Below are 20,132 nucleotides of genomic sequence, written 5' to 3' on the forward strand. Positions count from 1 at the left end.
TATTTCCGGGTCAGGTTTAAGTTCAGCCCACTGCCCCGACCACTTCACGTGCGGTAAGATTCAAAACATATTTCTGTCAACAAACAGATGGATTCTCATCAAAAAAGAAGTTAGGAATGGGAAGAAGAAAACAGATACAACCAAAAAGATGTAAATGTAAGTACAAAATCAAATTTAACTACTGACATTGTCTATATTCACAGAATTTCACACTTGAATTGTCACTCAAACACGTCGTCTGTCAAAATGACAGTCTTTCAATGCAGATACCCGAATGACGAGTCGCCGCCAAAAACTAATTAAGGGTATCTATTTACATAATAAATGACACTTCATTCTTTTTGATCGATTCTATCACGAATGTTTATTATTTGCAATTGCCATTAAACAATTGTGTATTGGTCCTTGAATCTATGCATCAGACATCTGCCAGTGTTTCTAAGGTATCAATCAAAAATTTCATTGGAGATTGTCAATCAGCTGTCACAGCGCCTTTGTGGAGCCAGTACAATCAATCTGCTAAGCCATCAATCACCTCTAGCTTTATTGTAAAGTGTATTTGTTCAGCAGTGCACACACAAAGACATTTGCTTCCAAACAGTTTTTTAAAAAGAAAATATTAGGTAACAAGTTGATAATGGGGTAGATAAAATGACATTAACGATTTAATTTCAGTTGATGATGAAGGTGAAAAGGGATAATGTGTTTAATACTATATAAAAAAGAACTGAAACCTGTTTAATTAGTAATATTACATTTCATTTGACTTTTTTTTTTATGAAATATCTACTTTTTATTTTTAACTACATGTAGTAAGAAAAGAAATCATAAGAGGACTTACAAAAGTTCATTAAAAAAAATATTTGAAAATTTAAGTTGTCATGGTTGTGATATTTAATGTTTTTGTCCATATATATATGATATAAAATCTATAGCATTTTTTTTAATTTTTTTTTTTTATTATTTACAGATATTTTATAACTAAATCTATTTATATATATATAGATATTCGTGCTATTAAAATTATGAGGAAAAAATTGATTGGTTCAAACAGTATGATGTAAGATCTCTTGGTAATTCCAAAGGTTTGAATACACCATTCAGTTGTGTAACAGGAGATGCTAATTGCAATTTGATTGATAGGTGCTGTTATCAGTCAAAGGAAGACACAAATAACATCATTTATTTTTCATACATGTCAGCCAAATACTCATAAATTATTGTTAATGATGAAAATACCACAACAAGACTTAAGTGGGGTGGTTTTTATCAGTAGCATCAAGTTCTATGCCCATACAGATTGGTATATATGAGGAAAAAGATATATATCACCAATATGTCATTAAAAATTGTCGTTTATTTGTGTCAGGTAAAATTGATTTTGAAAATAAGTGCAATGTGCAAAATTTAAGCAGAGCCTGCAGTTGGAAGAACAGGTGGCATATATGGGAAGAACTTTCAAAATGTTTCACATGCTTTAATGCAAATTAAATTATCTGCTGTAGCTATAATTTATTAAACAAACAAGAATTTTTTTTAATGGATCTTAAATTTGTTGAAGATTCAGATCTGGAAATCAAAAGAAATGTGGTGTAAAAGTCTTAAGGAGTACGTAGAATTAACAGCAACTTTTATTAAAACTTATGATGCCAAAATAGATATTGACCTTTTATTATGACAAATTGTAATCTCCCTTAGTGGAAACATATTCAATTCTAAATGACAGAAAATCTTAAATTTAGAAAAAGCAATTTAAGTGAAGGGGTGCAATGCTGTGGTAAAGCTTTTTCTTAAATTGACTTTTCCTCTGAAATTTACTTGCTCTTTTAATTGTACATGTATGTCGTAAATAAATGAAATTGCAAGTAAAAAGTACTTGGGTTAAGCATGTTCTTTATAAGTTCTGCTTCCCACTGGCCTTAAGGATTGTCATATTTCTTCATACCCTTGAGGCGTAAGTAATGTACATGTGTCATAGATCAATGCAGTAAAAAGTAAAAGTGAAAACAATGTTGCATTATAAATTTTAGCAGACAAAGTAACACAGTTGCTCATTGAAATTCCTTTTCCCTTTTTTGATAAGTATAGGACATCTGAAAGAACAAATATGTAATGTGTCTATAAAAAGTAATTCATAAAGATAACCAAAAATGTGTTGAAGAAGTAACTGTTTCATCAAGAGCACTGCTTGTGTATTCCTCCGTATTTTATGAACATTATGGCAAAAGTTTTTTTTTTTTTATGTCAATGGGTTGCTGTCCTATTGTTGTATACTCCACATCTTTTTTTATTAACTGGGGTAAGACAAAGATCAAGACTAAATTTTAGGGTCAATAGATCAAACAGTGATAAGCAATGCAAAAAAAAATTTAGATTCATGATGTTACTTTTTCAACTACATGTATGTATCCAAATTTGATCTAACTTAGTTAAATACTGATCTTGAATGGGTTTGAGTAAAGGTCAATGTTTGAAATGTTTGCTTCTGCATCTCTTATGTTTAACATTCACAAATTTAGCTTGATCATGCTCCATTATCGACACTTTTAGCACTATTGTCTGTATTATGGCAGTCAGTTTTTATTGGTGGAAGAAGCAATAAAGAACCACCAACCATGAGCAGGTTGGTGCTTCTGGGAATTTTTCATATTAGAAAAGTAATACTACTGTGCCTTCTGGCATCTGACATTTGAAATCCTTAAGAAGTTTTGCAGCAAACATTGTAACAACCATTTTAATAGGAGTACTACAAGCCCTATAGATGTCATTTTATTTAGGGTTTCAAATTATAATGTAGGTCCAAGGTCAGGGATTTTCATAGGAGGGGACAATTACACTAGTCAAGGAACCTGATAATTCTTTTACACTCAGATGCATTATACAAGAACTATTACTTTTATTATGGAGTACCTTTCATTTGAAAATTCAGTGAAATGATTCTGGGTATATTACGATTTAAATCAAATTTGAACTCATTGTATGTAATGGGCATTCAAAATTTGTAGGACTTAATTTTATTAAGTATTGCTATATTATAATGCTTGTTTTAAGCAGATTTATTTTGCTAGTTTTTCTTTGAAGAATTGATTTGATCTAGAGCTTGTAATCTTGACTTGTTACTGCAAATATGTAGTTTTCCATGATGCAACCTGTTTGACAATAGTTTGAAACACTGAACATGAATCTTGGTGGTTCCAACACCCAGAACGAGGTATAGATATTGCAAGATCTCATCAGTCTTGTTGTTGTAATTTGTCTTCAATTTTTTTTATCACCTTTTCACAATAGCTTAGGGAGGAGCCCGCTCCAGTCATGTTTCAGTGATTTTCTATGTTAGCAACCAAATTTTTCCAAAAAAAGGGGGGGGGGGCAGGCTCAAGGGCCCCCTTGATATGCCTATGAACCTGGTCTTTTGAATAGCTAATTCACAGTTTTGGGCAAAATTAAATATTTATAAGCCAAGTTTTTACCAAAATATTATTTCTAAGTAGCAACATTCCAGCAGCACCTGCTTATGGGGTATATATCTCCCAATTGATACGATATTCCCGTGCTTGCATTTCCTATCATGATTTTCTTGATAGAGGGTTGCTGCTCACAAGGAAGCTATTTAACCAAGAGTTTCAAATGGTGAAGTTGAAATCATCCCTGCGTAAATTTTACGGACGCCATCACGAGTTAGTTGACCGTTATGGAATAACCGTTTAACAAATGATATCGAATATGTTCCTTATGTCGTAACTACAATCCCCTCCCCTTTCATGAATGTGACCTTCCAGATTTGAAATCACATATGCAAGACGACGGGTGCCACATATTTAGCAGGATCTGCTCACCCTTCCGGAGCACCTGAGATCACCCCTAGTTTTTGGTGGGGTTCGTGTTGTTCATTATTTTTTTTTTTTTGTGTTGTGTCATATGTGTGCTATTGTTTGTCTGTTGGTCTTTTTCATTTTTGGCCATGGCGTTGATGGTTTGTTTTAGATTTATGAGTTTGACTGTCCATTGGTATCTTTCGTCCCTCTTTTACACATAATACCAGTTTTATACAAAGCATAAGATGTCTTGTTGCAAAACATAATTTTAAAATGAGGTTAAGTGTTTAAGGGTACCACCTTAATTTGTCTTTCTTAAATTTAAGCATTAAATGCAAGATATGGTCCTAATACGAATAAAAAAGACAAAATAACATTTATGCCCCACCTACGATAGTAGAGGGGCATTATGTTTTCTAATTTGTACGTCCATTCGTCTGTCTGTCTGTCTGTTTGTCCATCCTTTTGTCCTACTTCAGGTTAAAGTTTTTAGTCAAGATAGTTTTTGATGAAGATGAAGACCTATCAAATTAAAACTTAGTACACATGTTCCTTATGATATGATCTTTTTTTTTAATTTTAATGCCAAATAAGAGTTTTGACCCCAATTTCACGGTACACTGAACAAAGGAAATGATAGTTCGAGTGGGGCATCCATGTACTGGGAACACATTCTTATTTTTATCTGAAACATAACTGTAAATTTTATTTGTTTTCATCAATTATTGCGATTGTTTATTATAAATGGACAAAAAGTCTGATTTTTGTGAATTAATGAATTTGGACAATAATGCTTTTAAAATGCAAAATATAAGTATGTCTTAATATAAGCATTCAATAGCTTTATTATAATTTGTTCTTTTCAAATTTGAAAGACCTAAAAGTGTCATTATCATTAAAACCTTCTCTTTTCAGGTAGAAATCAAATAACTCCTTTAAAATACCATTTTTTCAAGCATTAATCCTAAACTTGTGGGACCATTTTTACCTTTCATAAATCTAATAAGCAAATGTAGCTAAAGAAATAGAAATAAGAATTATTTTTGAATTCAGATGCAATTTGTTACATTTATTAAATAATACATTTTGGTTTTTTTCATGTCAATTGACTGTGAATGACAAGAGATACAGGGTATTGTTATCTAATTAGCGATCAGTTTCATTTTCTGGTATAATACATAGATAATTACCAATCTTAACAATTCTGGAATTTGTTTACAAGGAAGAACTAAAACTTATATTGAGTGAGCTACATATTCAATATTTGATAGGACAAAAACGTCCGTTGATTTATTGAAAGTGACAGTCTTTGCTGGAAAAATCAGTAGTATGAAATCCTTTTAGCAGTTGTTTCTGACAGAAAGACGTGTTGATACTTTTCTGAGCTGTCACCGGGCAAGGTGAAGTGAAGGAAATCGGCAGGGGTCTGTCATGTTGATCAGGGACGAACAGATCTGGGATGTCATTTGCATCCTTTTTAGGTAATTTTCCTCAGACACTATTAAAAAGGTGTCATCTTGTCCAGAGTGGTCTTTTGTTATTTCATTTCTATTAGGTTATTTTTATCTGTTTATAATGCTAATTGAATAACATCAGTCTATTAACATGTTGCACTATGCAGGAAATCATTTTGCACAGTGTACATTAATAATGTATTGGAAGATGTTTTATTTTAGGTTGATTTATTAGGGATTGATGCTATTTGATTATACATGTAATATCATTAAAATTTAAAGAAATGTAGTGTTAAAGTCGAAGATCTTTAGAATCCCACATGGTGGATGTGGGAACCCACAATTTCACTTTGCCTGTCAGACAGACAGTCAGTCCTTATTTATAATTTTTGAATTCAGATGGAATTTGTTACATTTAAAAAAAAAAACATTTTATCAATGCGAAAAGATATGGACATGAAGAAATGCAGCACAGTTGTCATGCATGATATGAAGCATATATATTTAGTTTTTTGAAAATTGGCCATATAATATAAAAAAAAATTGAAAAAAAAATTCTTAGATTTTGAGAAACATCTTTTAGTGCTTAGCTTTTAATGAAAATAAACAAACATGTAACCTTTTTAAAACTGAATATCAGTGGTTGTGAAATCAGATAACAATTGAAAAGAAAAAAATCAAAATTTGGTCTCATTAATGTAACAGTTCTTTTTCAGGAACTAAAGATCAGAGCAACCTAATGAAATCAGGTACCACGCTTCATTTGAGCATGTTGAACTATGTAATGCATTTTTAGTTTGGCTTGAATTAAATTTATACAATTTCCAAGAAGACACTTACTGTTTTGACTAAAAAAAATATGAAAAACAAAGGTTGACAAAGTATTATCAGGTAAGGGTAAATGAGAAAGATCATCATAATAATGTTCACATATAAATAAATCGGTCACAATATCGTTTTTGAATTAATATCAGAATCCATGATTTAATGTCACGAAAGACTGGCAAATTACAGGATGAACAAGTTTATGATGTCTATGGAGTTTCTTTTTACATTTTATTTTCCTAATAAAGGAACTTGCAGTTCTATAGCTTGAGATTTGAAATGACAGAAATTGATGACAAATTGATTGTTATGTCTGTTGTGACAGTTTTATATACTCAGATTCCATAGCAACATATTTGTAATTGATCCGGTCTTGAAAATATATGCTTCTGAGCAAGGTAAAGGTAAATGTTATCACAAAACGCTTTGTATAGAATTCAATAAAAATTACAAAATTGTTGATGGAATGGGATTTTAATGATGGGAAAGGTATAGTGACTGAGGATAAATCATTGGTCTTAGAAATGTTCAACTTGGACTTGGAAGCACGATTTTTCCTTAAATTGTTTTTAAAAATGCCTTATACTGCAGAATGGAATTTTATTTTGTAAATTTTTCTCACACTTGGTCTTGTAAATAGCTGTCATTTTTTTTTTTTTTTAAACCTTGGTCTATTGATTGAAAATTTTGATTTTGAATCATTAGTAGCAATTACTATGCTTAAACAGATTGAAAGAATGTTTTTTGAAAGAACTTGTATCTTCTGTTTAAACAAAAGTTACAAAGTTGTTTTATTTTCCGAAAAGGAATTGCCCCTTTTAAATGTGTTCAAAAGAAAATCATGAAATTAAGTAAGTATGGAGTATACATTGTAAAGACTGCAAACCAACATGAACAACACAAAATTCAAAAGTTCAAAAAGGCCTTCAATAAAAGAGTGAATAAGACAAGTGTCCCAAGCTTTAATTTGCCATGAGTCTAGAAAAGAGACTATAAAAAATCTGTATAGACAACCATACTCAGGTATATGTATTTGACAAAATCATGTGAAAAAACATCAAATGACCCATTTGTTTTTAAGGAATTATTGGTTTGTATTTATATAGTAACAATTGGTTTTAATTTTAAATAAAAAATGAATGATTTGGTGTGTTTTCAATTAGACAGCAAACCAATAACTCAAACAAATGGAAAGCTTAAATTCTTTTTTTTTTTTTCAGCAATCCCTACAATTATGAAAGATTTGAATTGTTTGAAATATAATCATTTCTAAAGAGTGAAAAAGATGTTATTCAAGACTTTTTTTGTGGCTTTTTTTTATTTTTGAAAGACATAAAATTATACAAATATGGTGAAAGTTATCTATTATAGCTATAATTCACATTCCAGACCTCACAGACATGAGAATTGAAGTGCAAACATCAGGGAAAAAAGGTATGGACCATGTCACTGTGACAGGAATTATATCATCTAAATTTTATGGCACATTACAAAACAGATATGCAATCTATTACCCAATTGTAATAATAGATTGCACGAGATGAGGGCAAGTTGTTTACTATATGATAACTCAAGAAAAGACGTCAGTCAATAGGTTGAGGTCTGGGCTTGGTTTGCTTTCTAGATAAAGATGTCAATTAATAGATAACAAATTAGAATGGGGGGTGTATAAATCACGCTCAAAAGATTGCAGCAATGACACCAAGAAATTTTATGCATCTCACATGTAGTAATATGAAGCAGTTTTGTGCAGCAATTACGGAGATTAGCGACATTGTTTTCTGATAGGGTTTTAAATTATCTAATTAATCAATTAATGGGGATAAATTAATGTCACCCACTTGATAGGAGGATGAAGAACAAATTGTTTAAGCACTTAAGGTATTGAATTATAACTGGCAAGATTGATCCGGGATATCAGATACCAAATTTTTTAAATTTTAAACAATTGATAATAGCCATTGTTAGATATGACAGAGATTGATAATCATTGTGTTTAACTCAATATTTGAATTCTTTGATCTTTGTTGGCTTGACAGATTTTCTGTTTGATAAGCACATATGACATTTCATATTGAAAAATATATGATAATTTAACAGAAGATTATATTCTATTTATCAGATACTTTGGGATAATGTATGATCATTGTAGTTTTGTGTTTGTTGTTAATTTTCAAGGTCTGAAAATTTATGGTTGTATTTTCATCAAAACAGGTTCAGATAACTTGAGACACAAGCTGTTGTTTGATCCTGATTGTGAACAAGTTGTTCAAAATCAGACAATTAGAAAATAAGTGTCTTGCAATATGTGATTTCGGTAAAACTTTAAAAAAAATAATACAAAAAATTGTAATTTGTAAAAAAAGGTTCATTGGTCAATATTAAGTTTTCATGTTAAGGGTGGCTAAGTGGTCTAAAGAGAGTTACCTCTCTGGCAGGCTTCATCTGACCTTGACCTAATTTGTATGGTCCATTGGTCAACATTATGTTTTATGTGAAAGAGGTCTGGGTGGTAAAGTGGTCTTAAGTAGTTGAATTACTAGCCTCTCTCAAGACACTAGTACTCTGGCTTCTTCAACCAATAAAAACTGTCCGCCATGAAATAGCACAAAAATGGTAAGTTTTTGGCATTCTGATCTGGCAGGGTTCATTGACATGGACCAAATTTTTAGTGTTTACCAATTGTAATCAATGGTTACATTAGTTTTTGTTGTTGTTCCATTTCTAAGATTTTGAGAAAACTAGAAGCTATAAATAAATTCAACATTATCAAAATTGTTTATCAACTTCTTATAAGAGTTATTGCCCTTAAATTGAAAGAATATATTTATTTTTATTTTTGGCAAGTATCTTTAAACTGAACTAGATAGAGAACTATATATATAAACAGTTAGCAAACCAAAATCTACATATATTATAAGTTAAATATAAAATCTTCAAAATGTACTTTTTGAAGGAGTTGCTGCCCTTGAATGAGAGTTTTACCAAATTGTTTTCTAGTGTATGACTAAGTTACTTTTTGGTAAAAATTTCTGGTTACAACAAATAGATGGAACTGTGGGATTAAGGGCTAGTAACCTGACTATAATCTCAATTGTATGCCTCCCTTGCCTACACCACCAAGCATAGGACCACCAGCAGTCTACTGACAAGTACATGTCACTTTTACAGGTGAAGGTGACAGTTAGGTTGTTTTAATTATGCTGTGATTAGTCAGGTATGGTGAGATTATAATAAAACAAACAGTTGTAATGATTTAATGACAGTTTAATTAATTCAGGTAACTGACAACACTTAATGTCAAAGTTGTTAGTAGGACTATATACCATTGATTGGTATAGTTGTCAGTACTCAGTAGTGTTTGGCAAATGCATTTGATTATAGAATGAAATAAACAATTATTTTCCTATTGGTGACAATGGTAGCCTTTTTCGAGATACAGATTTTAGAAAGTTGATTTTTTGTTAACAAAACCTTGCTAGAATCAAAGAAAGGTTATTTGGACAGTATAGTTTGGTCCAAAAAATATAGGTTTGCGTTGCTTTTCTTAGCGTATTTTGTACTTATCTCCCATGCCTATCAATTTTGACCTAAAAAATAAATGTCTTGTTCTAGCATTAAAAAGTCATCTCAGTGCCTTTAGGACTACGGAATAATTTTTATTTTGCCTTTTGTATAAAGCAGAGTGCACAAAGTCTCTAATAATAAAAAATAACGGGCTCACATATCGACCAATCAGGATTTCGCCATACTCTTAATTCTGAATACCATGTTGTGCTCATAAAATGGCTGAGCCCATTAAATCTAATGGTGTGTAACCTATAAGTATATACTGAAAAGGGGCACAATTTTCGCACATTATTTACTTTTGCTCAATTTGATATTAAATTGAAACGTATGAAAGAATTAAATTCCCCTTAATGTGGTCTTTAAAGTTGTGGTTTTTTGTTTTTTTTTTTTTTTGGGGGGGGGGGGGGGGGGGCATATTGAAATTTGTTGTCTGTTTTTTTGTCGAGCCTGCGACAAGTCGCAGAAAGCTCGAAATAGGGCTGTGATCCGGTGGTGGTGGCCACTGCAGTGGCGTTAGCTAAATTCTTAAAGCTTTATAATCTAGCAGATGGAAGACCTGGATGCTTCATACTTTGTATATGGATGCCTCTTGTTATGAAGTTTCTGTCAGTCACATGTCCAATGTCCTTGACCTCATTTTCATGGTTCAGTTACTTTTTGAAAAAAAAGTTAAGATTTTTTGTAATGTTAAATTCTCTCTTATTATAAGTAATTATATTTGGTATGTGCTTACCTTGCAAGGTCCTCATGTCCTTCAGACAGTTTTCACTTGACCTCAACCTCATTTCATGTATCAGTGAACAAGGTTAAGTTTTGGTGGTCAAGTTAATATCTCAGATACTTATAAGTGTCTTGAGAACAATCTCAGTACCAGCAAATGTGGTTCACATTCATTTAATTTTACAACTGAAATTTGAATTTGTTAACTTATATTCTAGCAAATGATTTATACACCTTCAATTAACCCAGAGCTGTCACTTAAGGTAAAGTGTTAATTTATATCAAAATTGATCTGAGTGAAAATGTAACTAATATGATTTATATGTGCATAAGATGTTTCCAGAATATCCTTATTAGAGGTCATTTTGTGTATGCTTGTGTCCAAAGTTTGGAAGCAAAGATATAAAACATTTCAGGGCATAAAGTAACCAAACAGGCCAAAATCATTTAAGTTTAACTTTGCCTACTCTTAAGAGTATCTTAGTTTAAAGAGAGCTGTTTCCTGAACAATTATATTTCCAGTACCTTGCCGTTAAAGTTTTTAATTGACATTTTTTCAATTTATCGTTTATGAGCCATTTAATAGCTTGCTGTGCTGTATGGGTTTGCTCATTGTTGAAGGCTATATGTTGTCAGTTGTCCTCAAGTTGCTGACCTCTTTGTCTACGGACGAAGAGTTTTCTCATTGGCAATCAGCCCACACCTTGTTATTTATATACTGTATTTAAGTAAAATCTGATATTATAATTGCTTGACTTTCAGTTTTCATTCCTAAAATGCTTGTGAATACATATACTCAGGGATGGACATTGAAATATTTGTTTGGCATTTTGGAGGTACATAAAAGCTTAAGGCAATTTTGAAAAAAGCAGTTCCCTACCAGTACTAAAGGACAAAATTGTTTATATTTCAACTGAATTAATAGTTGGCTTATAATAGTTATTTGACAAGGAATATAGCAATGTGCTGTTAAAAAAAACCTCTACACTGAAAATGTAACCACCATATAATTCTGACTTGTATTTGCCTGTTTCAAGTCAGGAGCCTGTAATTCAGTGGTTGTCGTTTGTTTATGTGTTACATCTTTGTTTTTCGTTCATTTTTTATATAAATTAGGCTGTTAGTTTTCTTGTTTAAATTGTTTTACATTTTCATTTCTGGGCCTTGTATAGCTGACTTATTATGCAGTATGGGCTTTGCTCATGGTTGAAGGCTGTACGGTGACCTATAGTTATTAATTTCTGTGTCATTTGGTCTCTTTTGGAGAGTTGTCTTATTGGAAATCATACCACTTCTTTTTTATATTGGTATTTTATTGATGAAGAATTATATGAAAGCATAGATATAAATAAAACTCAAGGTTGATAGTTTAAGTGCTTTTTGAATTGTCAAGCTCCCAACAACAGAATTTTAAAGCAATCCAACAAGTTAAACAACAATAATAAAAAATTGTCATTTTATCCTTTGGTGTAAAAGCCGCTTTAAATGATACCCTCTTGAGTTTTGATGTGCTAGTGTCACCGTACATAGAAGTTTGATCATGTAATAGATAATTATCTCTTAAGACTGATGTATGCCATTTTATAGTTCAGTTAATCCATTTTTCTGGTGTAAATACAACTCCAGAACTAAAAGCAAGCAGTTTCCCATTTATATTTGTCAAAATCATTATAATTGAGACTGTCACATGTAGGGAGGTGATTTATTGAAGACGACTTGGATTGTTTTCTGACAAAAACTCCATCCGAGTCTCTGTCTTCTTTTGTTATTTATTTGATTTAGTTGATTTGTGAGTTTTAGACATGATCTGAATAAATCTCATTATTTACTGAATTTTGCAAACAAATAAGAAGATTATATTTCCTTTGTAAGAGGACAGTATTATAAAAATCATTTCGTAAATAAAAAAAAATTAAACTGACATGTCCCGTCATTGAATTATTGGTCTGTAATGCTTCTTAAGAATTTGTTACATGACTTTGGTATGACAGGTATCAGCAGCCATTCGTAGTCTTAAAAATCGTGTTCAGCTGAGAGTTTATATTCGTAAAACCTGAGATAAATTTGTGAAAAGTACAATGATTTAGCTAGGGAAAGGAAGGTTACAAGCTGACTTGGTCTTGTTCGTGATCTTGGTAATAAAGATCTATTTTTTTTTAAAGTATTATTTATTATTGTTGTATTTTAATTGTCCTCGTGTTTTACCAGATTTCCAAAGGAAAATATTGGATATTACTTTGATGATGTACGTCTGATGGCTGGGCGGCAGCTGCCAAACAGTGTACGTGCAATAACTTAAAAACCCTTGGACGAAATTTTTTCAAATTAAGATGATAAGTTGCTTTCTGTGACTTGATGCGCATGATGATCAAGTCAATTTCTGATGTTTATAAGATATATTTTAATGTCCGTTTGGAAGAGTTTATCTGACCTTTACATTATTTTCATGGTTTGTTTGTCAACATTGCTTTTTCATGCTTTATATCTATAGATATGTTTCTTAGTTCCAATATGCAAATGAACTCATCATAGATAACAGGAATAAAATTTGTATATACGCCAGACACACGTTTTGTCTACATAAGACTCAATTATTTGTTCAACTATATACGGTGTAGGGAATTACTGTACTAGGTGAACATGTCAATTCAAAAGGATTCATTAAATTCAGCTTCAAATTTTGTGTCTTGTTTCATTTCTCAGTTACTTAGTGCCAAGGGTAAGACTATTTCCTGTATGCTGTGATGATCTAGCTAGGTTTTCACAAGTGTTGTTGGGTTATCTAAAAACATGTAAGTGTGGCAGGGTTAACAAAAAAATTATGATACACATGTATCCTGTAAAATGTCATCCATTCTCAGCATCTACAAATTTCGGTATATATGTGGGGATTATTTTTTATGTCCTCTCTGTAAGGGAGGGGGGCATTACGTTTTTCCCTTGTCCGTCTGTACATACATCCGTCCCTGACCTTAGGGACATCACAAAGTTGGTTTCCCTTCTCTAACTTCAGTTTGCCTCAACCAAATGTTATGATGAAAATTATGCACAATGCTTATTACTGCAAAACACAGATCAAGTATGCATTTTTGTTGTGTCACTTTAAATGTTCTAGAGTTATGCCCTTTTAGAAATTGAAAAATTGCTGACTTTTTCGTTTCCATACTTACTTAAGTTTGCCTCAACCAAATTTTATGAAACTTATATACACAAAACTTATTACCACAAAACTGAGATCAAGCACAAATTTGGGTAGTGTCACTTTTCCCATACAGGAGTTGTGTCCCTTTAATATTTTATATGAAATGCTAACAAATGGACACATTCCTTATTTATTTTAAATTCAATTATGTATGCCCCACAATGAAAATTTGAGGTTAAGGCTGGGTTTGTTTATCTGGAAAAAAAACCCAGCATTGTTTCTGACAAAAAATATTGCCCAGTGGAAGCTCTCAATTTCACGAAAAATCAGTTAAGTCTATGATCATTACCATACTTGACAAACATTGTTGTATAAGAGAAAAATGATTGACCTAATCCTTTTTGATTCTTCTAGATTAGAAGTAGATTTCATCCTTAGTAATTAGGGATAAACAGAGTATCATGTCTTGTTTTATTTTTTTTACAATACTTTTGGGAATTGTACCCTCAATTTATAGGATGACTGATTCCTTTAATTCAGCGCTGAATGTCAATATCAAACAATAAGTTTCTGCATTGATGGAATTCAACAAAGCGTTTTGAGGATTGATGGCTCTGATATAATGGCATATGTCTATCGTAAACATGCAAAATTTGGATAAAAATGTCTTGTCATGTATGTAATTGGCATCAGATCTGCGTCTTAATCTGCTGAAAGTTTTTTATTTTATTTTTTTAAGGCATTTTTCCGTGTTTAACATTTATTGAAAGAGTCATGTTGCTTGTTTGATGGTGACACTTGAGTCACATTTAATTGGCTTGTTAAAATGTTATTTGTGATGCTTTTTTTTAAAGGTCAATTATAAGTGATTAAAGAAAATCCTTAGACATGTCAAAGAAAGAAGGTACATTTAAGTTGTATCATGTTTACAATGAAGCAGAGACTAAATTTCCCAGGCAAAAAGTCATGGTCACTGTCCATGGACCATGGTTGACCACCTTCATGTAATTGGCACCATGGTCAGCACAGCAGCCTGATGGTTGACAACAAGTGTCCATCAGTGACCATGGTCAATCGTGTTTGACCATGGTCAATTGTTGTTAGACCATTGTTGATCGTTGTCAATTGTTGTTAGACCATGGTTGATCGTGTTCGACCATGGTCAATTTTTTGTTAGACCATGGTTGATCGTGTTCTACATTGGTTAACCATGGTGTCAAACATCGCCAATAACCATGGTCGAAGATGGTTAAAAGACTGAAGGAAAACAGACTTACTAGTCACTTAGATGCGACCATGTTGCAACCTACAAGAAGACTGCACTGGTAAAGTATCATTGATGTATCCAAACCAACAAGAAAACCTAGATATAAAACTTACCCAAAGACATTCAAGCATGGTATATAGGTCATATAGATATATAGTAATCTAATGTGTAAATAGCAATTGACTGCTATTTGCTCAAAGTTTAGTGGCAAATATTTCATGAATTTACTTAAATTTACATTTTCACAAAACTTTATTACCCTTCTAAGGAACTAGTTCACTGTAATGTGGAGCTAGGATGAGAAGAAGATAATAAATTACCAATTACCATACTAAATTCTATGTAAAATCAAATTTTCATTGTGATAATCAAGTTGTTTACAAGTGTATCATAAGTATCATAAAAACCAATGTCCAATTATGATTGACAACAACAAATAGCTGTGGTAATAATAACTGATAATCATTGTTCCTGATTGCAGTGAACCCAATGCAACTACTAATGACAACAATTTCCATCCAAATATAATTTGAGAGTTGATTCAGGATGGGGAAATGGCTATTTCTTAAAACTTTGCCAGAAATTATCCAATCAAAGTGCAGTTTTTTCTTTGACCAAGTTTTTGATGAAAAACTTTGATAGTGACAAACTGGCTTTTAGACTTATTGGTGTTATTAGAAGTCAAAATCCCTTTATACTTTCAACCAAAGTTTTCAATTTTTACAGCTCTTGAAATATTTACCTTAATTTATCTTCATAAACACAATGTATATATATATGCAGAATTGTTCATGCACAAAATTTCTTCATGCCAATATTCAACCAATGTATAAAGTCTTGTTACAGTGACCCCATGTGTTTGGGAAGTACCTACTAAAAATAGCATGTAGGGTCTAAGGGGTACAACTACCCTAAAATTGTGTTCCATTAGTCCTTATAACAATGAATAAGTTGGGCACTAAATGATCAACATATACTGATGTAAATTATTTTGCTTAAGTTTAAGTTCAGAACTATTAGTCAATAACATTATTTTTGTCAGAGTAGGGTTGATTTAAAAAATACTAGCCTATCTATAAAAGATGCTAGCTTCACCTGCTTTGCTTTTGAAAAATCACTCTATGGATGATTTGGGAAGCCATTAAACTGGTTAAGCCTTAGGAATATATTGTTGCTTCCTTATTGGTGATTAAGTTTTATTTCATACATTGGGATAAAAAAATTATCTGCTTAAACTTTCTTGAAGTCTTATAACTGTTCTATTCAAGCGACAGTAAATGAGTTAATGTACTTGATTCATATAAAAAACAAACAAGGTCATACCCTTGTTAGGAATTAATTCATTAGGAAAAAAAATCTACAAAAACAGAGCTGAAAATTAAATTAGCAAAAGTTAATGACAGCTTCAGGTTTTCCATTACCATTTCATTACAGACAGATTTCACTCAGACGTCTGGCGTTGACGATTTACGATCCGCCTGAAATGCATTCCTGACACTGTAAATGTGAATTACAGGAACTTTTACCTTTTAAAATTAATGCAAATGGACAATTCATTTAAAAACAAGATAATAAAGTTTGTTGATTGCTCTATAAAGCACATTTGATCCATAATGACGACTAAGCAATTTAGCCTGGACTGACAGTGATCTTGACTACTGTGTCTGATCGTATGATGATCTAGTAGGTTGTATACTTTCTTTTGGCCATGTTTTATTGATAGATTGCTTTAATGTGTTAACTTGTAAGTGCTTCTCTGTTTGAGGACTGAACTTTTTAAACTATTGAATTTACTGTAATGAGTGATAACAGAGGTTTGACCATTTTTTTTTTAAAAGAAAAAAAGAATATATTTTAGGGGGTAATTTACATTTTTATACGCATGGGACGGGACACATTATGGTATACCGTTGTCCGTCTGTAGTCCACACTTCGGACAATAACTCAAAAACACTTTCACCAATTTCCATGAAACTTAAGTGAATTGTTTATATCTATTGACGTAAACTCTCTTTCTTTTTTTTTTAATTTCAGATTTTAAGTTTTGGATTTATGGGGCTTTATTCATAAAAAAGGGGGGATTTTCAACACTTCGGACAATAACTCAAAAGGGCTTTCACCAATGTCCATGAAACATTGGTGAATTGTTTATATCTATTGACGTAAGCTCCCTTTTGGTTTTTTTTAATTTCAGATTTTAAGTTTTGGATTTATGGGGCTTTTCATAAAAAAAAGGGGGAATTTTTAACACTTCGGACAATAACTCAAAAAGGCTTTTACCAATGTCCATGAAACTTTGGTGAATTGTTTATATCTATTGAAGTAAGCTCCCTTTCAATTTTTATAAATTTAAGATTTTACATTTCCGTGTTATGAATTTTTATGCTTAAAAAAGGGGGGATTTTCCAATTTTGGGACAATAACTAACACTTTCACAAAATTTTATGCAACTTTGATAAATTATTTATATCTATTGACCTTAATAGTGCCAATTTTTTTGTACATTTTTATTTATTATGTGGGGGGGGTTTTGATTTGTTAAATTGTTATACGATGATGACTGATGTTCCCATATTTTGACTATTTTATTGATTGTAACTGTTTATTTAACGCATCATGTAAATGTAACGGAATTTGATGAGACTGTTATTAAAGTGAGAGGGTTAGCGCTATAGAACCAGGTTTAATCCACCATTTTCTACATTTGAAAATGCCTGTACCAAGTCAGGAATATGACAGTTCTTGTCCATTCGTTTTTGATGCGTTTTGTTTTTTGATTTTGCCATGTGATTATGGACTTTCCAAATTGATTTTCCTCTGAGTTCAGTATTTTTGTGATTTTACTTTTTTTTTGACAGGGCTCACACTATTTCTAGTTGATCAAATAAATTCATTTAAAGCATAAAAGACAAGTTAAAAGAGCAAGGAGTGTATCATGCACTAAAGCGCAGCCTTTTATTACTACTCCTTGACTTTTTTGATACCAATAATTGATTTGCTAAATATGAAGAATGGTGGTCATCTCAAATTTCAGAATATGTTTTCTTCCCTCAAAATTTGTCAAATATAATGCTCCAAGATTATGTTTGATTCTTGCTCGATTTTTTTATTTGAATCTACCTCAAAGATGGAATAAAACACCTGTAAATATGTCCTCAACTGAACATTTGAATTTTAATGTTAAAGTACATGTATTTATAGTTAGAAAATGCAAAATGTAGGCAGGAATTTGATGTCTTCTCATGTCAAGTAAATATAAAGAAAAGACATAACATATTGTATATAATTACACCATTTAAAGTATATTTATACCATGGCTTTTGAAGTATAAATTTTTCAAAGCAGTAAATCACTTGAAAACTTCCCATAAATTGGGAAAAGAAAAATGGAGGCCAAGAGAAATATGTCCTTATTTTTAATGGTCATAGACACTATGACTCAAACTAATTGACAGGATGGATGTAAAAAGCCATTAAATTTTTCTGTACATAATTTATTTGATCTTCACTCTTTAATTCAGAAATTTTTCTTTTGTCCATTAATCAGTTAAATGACTGACTTCACCATGATTATCCCAGGCAGGAGAGAGATTTTCAGAAGATTGATTTTCAAAAAGGTTTCTGTACTGTTTGATTGATGAGTTTGATTGTCATACAAAGGTGTTGCACAGGTAAAATGAATCAGCTGACATGAGGGTATACAGGTGCTTTCTTCTCTCTTTCATTTTGAGATGCTTGGAGTGACTGGGCCTGTCATGAGTTCTCCAATTACTTAGTGCTCTTCAACTTTGTATTGGATTTTCTTCAAGATGCTTGGAGTGACTTGGGTCCTCAATGCTCTTCAACTTCATACTTAATTTTCTTAAAAATGCATGGAGTGACTTGGGTCCTCAATGCTCTTCAACTGCATGCTTTATATGGTCGTTTTAATTTGTTGCTTCATGTTTCACTGAGGAGTCTTTTGTAGACAAATAGTTGTCTTGCGTGCTAAACTTTTAAAAACTGTTGATGAATCAACTGAGTATCTTCCACAAGGCACCTGTATTGTCCATAACTGCACTCCAAATTATAAATTGATTCTTTCTGAAGACTTTAAAAGTTTTATTATTATCCTGTTTAAAAGTATTTTTGAATGAATATTTACAATGTTAGTCAGTAGTACTTTTTTCCTCTGTCATATTGTGATTGACAGTATATAAAACAGACTGTCCCTCCCATCTTTCTTTAACATTTTGTGAACACAGCTATTTAGACAATTTACTCAAGAGGCTTTTGTAGATACATTAGTAACAAGGATTGTTCCCGCAGATAAGTCCTCATCTATTTCAAAGCCCCTTTAAAACACAGGCTGCAAGTTGTCAATGAAATTTGGTTTCACCTATTTATATTATATAAAAGGTAAAACAAAATCTGAGACATTTATAAAAGAGGGACGAAAGATACCAGAGGGACAGTCAAACTCATCAATCGAAAAATAAACTGACAACACCATAGCTAAAAATGAAAAAGACAAACAGAGAAACAATACTACATATGACACAACATAGAAAACTAAAAAATTAACAACAAGAACCCCACCAAAAACTAGTGGTGATCTCAGGTGCTCCGGAAGGGTAAGCAGATTCTGCTCCACATGTGACACCTGTCATGTTGCTTATGTGATTATAAACTGCATGTGCTTAGATATTATAGGGAAAATGAGTGATTATTGAAGTTTTCATGACAAGAACTGTAGTCTTTAGTTTTTCAACTTTCCTGTTAAAAAGTTATGTTCTACCAAATTGATATTACTGCTATGTGATTTTTCGATGGGTTATGCCCCTTTAAAATATAAAAACAAAATACTGCATAAGTTTTCCTCTAGAGTTAAAACTATAATGATTTTCATGTATTAGGTCAACTATGAGGAAATTAAGGGAGAAATGATTTGCTTATGGTTGTTTTTTGTTATTAAAAGTAAATTAAGAGGATTTGTTACTTTTAGAGATTTACATGTCTTAAAATAGTTTTGAAAACAAGGATAAGTTCTTTTGAATTAGCATAACCTCTACTTAGTTAATCCTTTATAACACTTAAGAATTACAATCTTTAGAAAAACAGGATTGCTTAAGTTGTGACTGTCATGTTATTAAGGTGGGTGTATCCGCGTGATAGATTAACTCCTGTGTACCCTCTGACAATGCACTCCAGAAAAATTATGATCATTGCACAAATGATATATTGTCCCAAGCTTTAATGGATTCTTTTATCACTGGGTCTGTATCAGAAGAAATGACAAATGTTAGTGGTCCTGTCAGTCCAATCAGATTTCAAAAGCTCTGTCAATACTGGGACATTGCA

The 20,132-nt window shown here is 31.8% G+C and overlaps 1 protein-coding gene across 1 annotated transcript in view; it reads left to right on the plus strand.

Annotated features, from left to right (window-relative positions):
* Nucleotides 1-20: 20 nt before the first annotated feature.
* LOC134721251 (teashirt homolog 1-A-like) overlaps nucleotides 21-20,132 on the plus strand; it is a 53,251-nt gene continuing 33,139 nt past the window's right edge. The window contains exon 1 of the mRNA XM_063584087.1: nucleotides 21-156. Within this exon, the coding sequence (XP_063440157.1) occupies nucleotides 117-156 (40 nt within the window). The 5' untranslated portion in view covers nucleotides 21-116. The remainder of the gene's footprint in view (nucleotides 157-20,132) is intronic.

Source organism: Mytilus trossulus, chromosome 6, assembly GCF_036588685.1.
Source record: "Mytilus trossulus isolate FHL-02 chromosome 6, PNRI_Mtr1.1.1.hap1, whole genome shotgun sequence".
NCBI lineage: Eukaryota > Metazoa > Mollusca > Bivalvia > Mytilida > Mytilidae > Mytilus > Mytilus trossulus.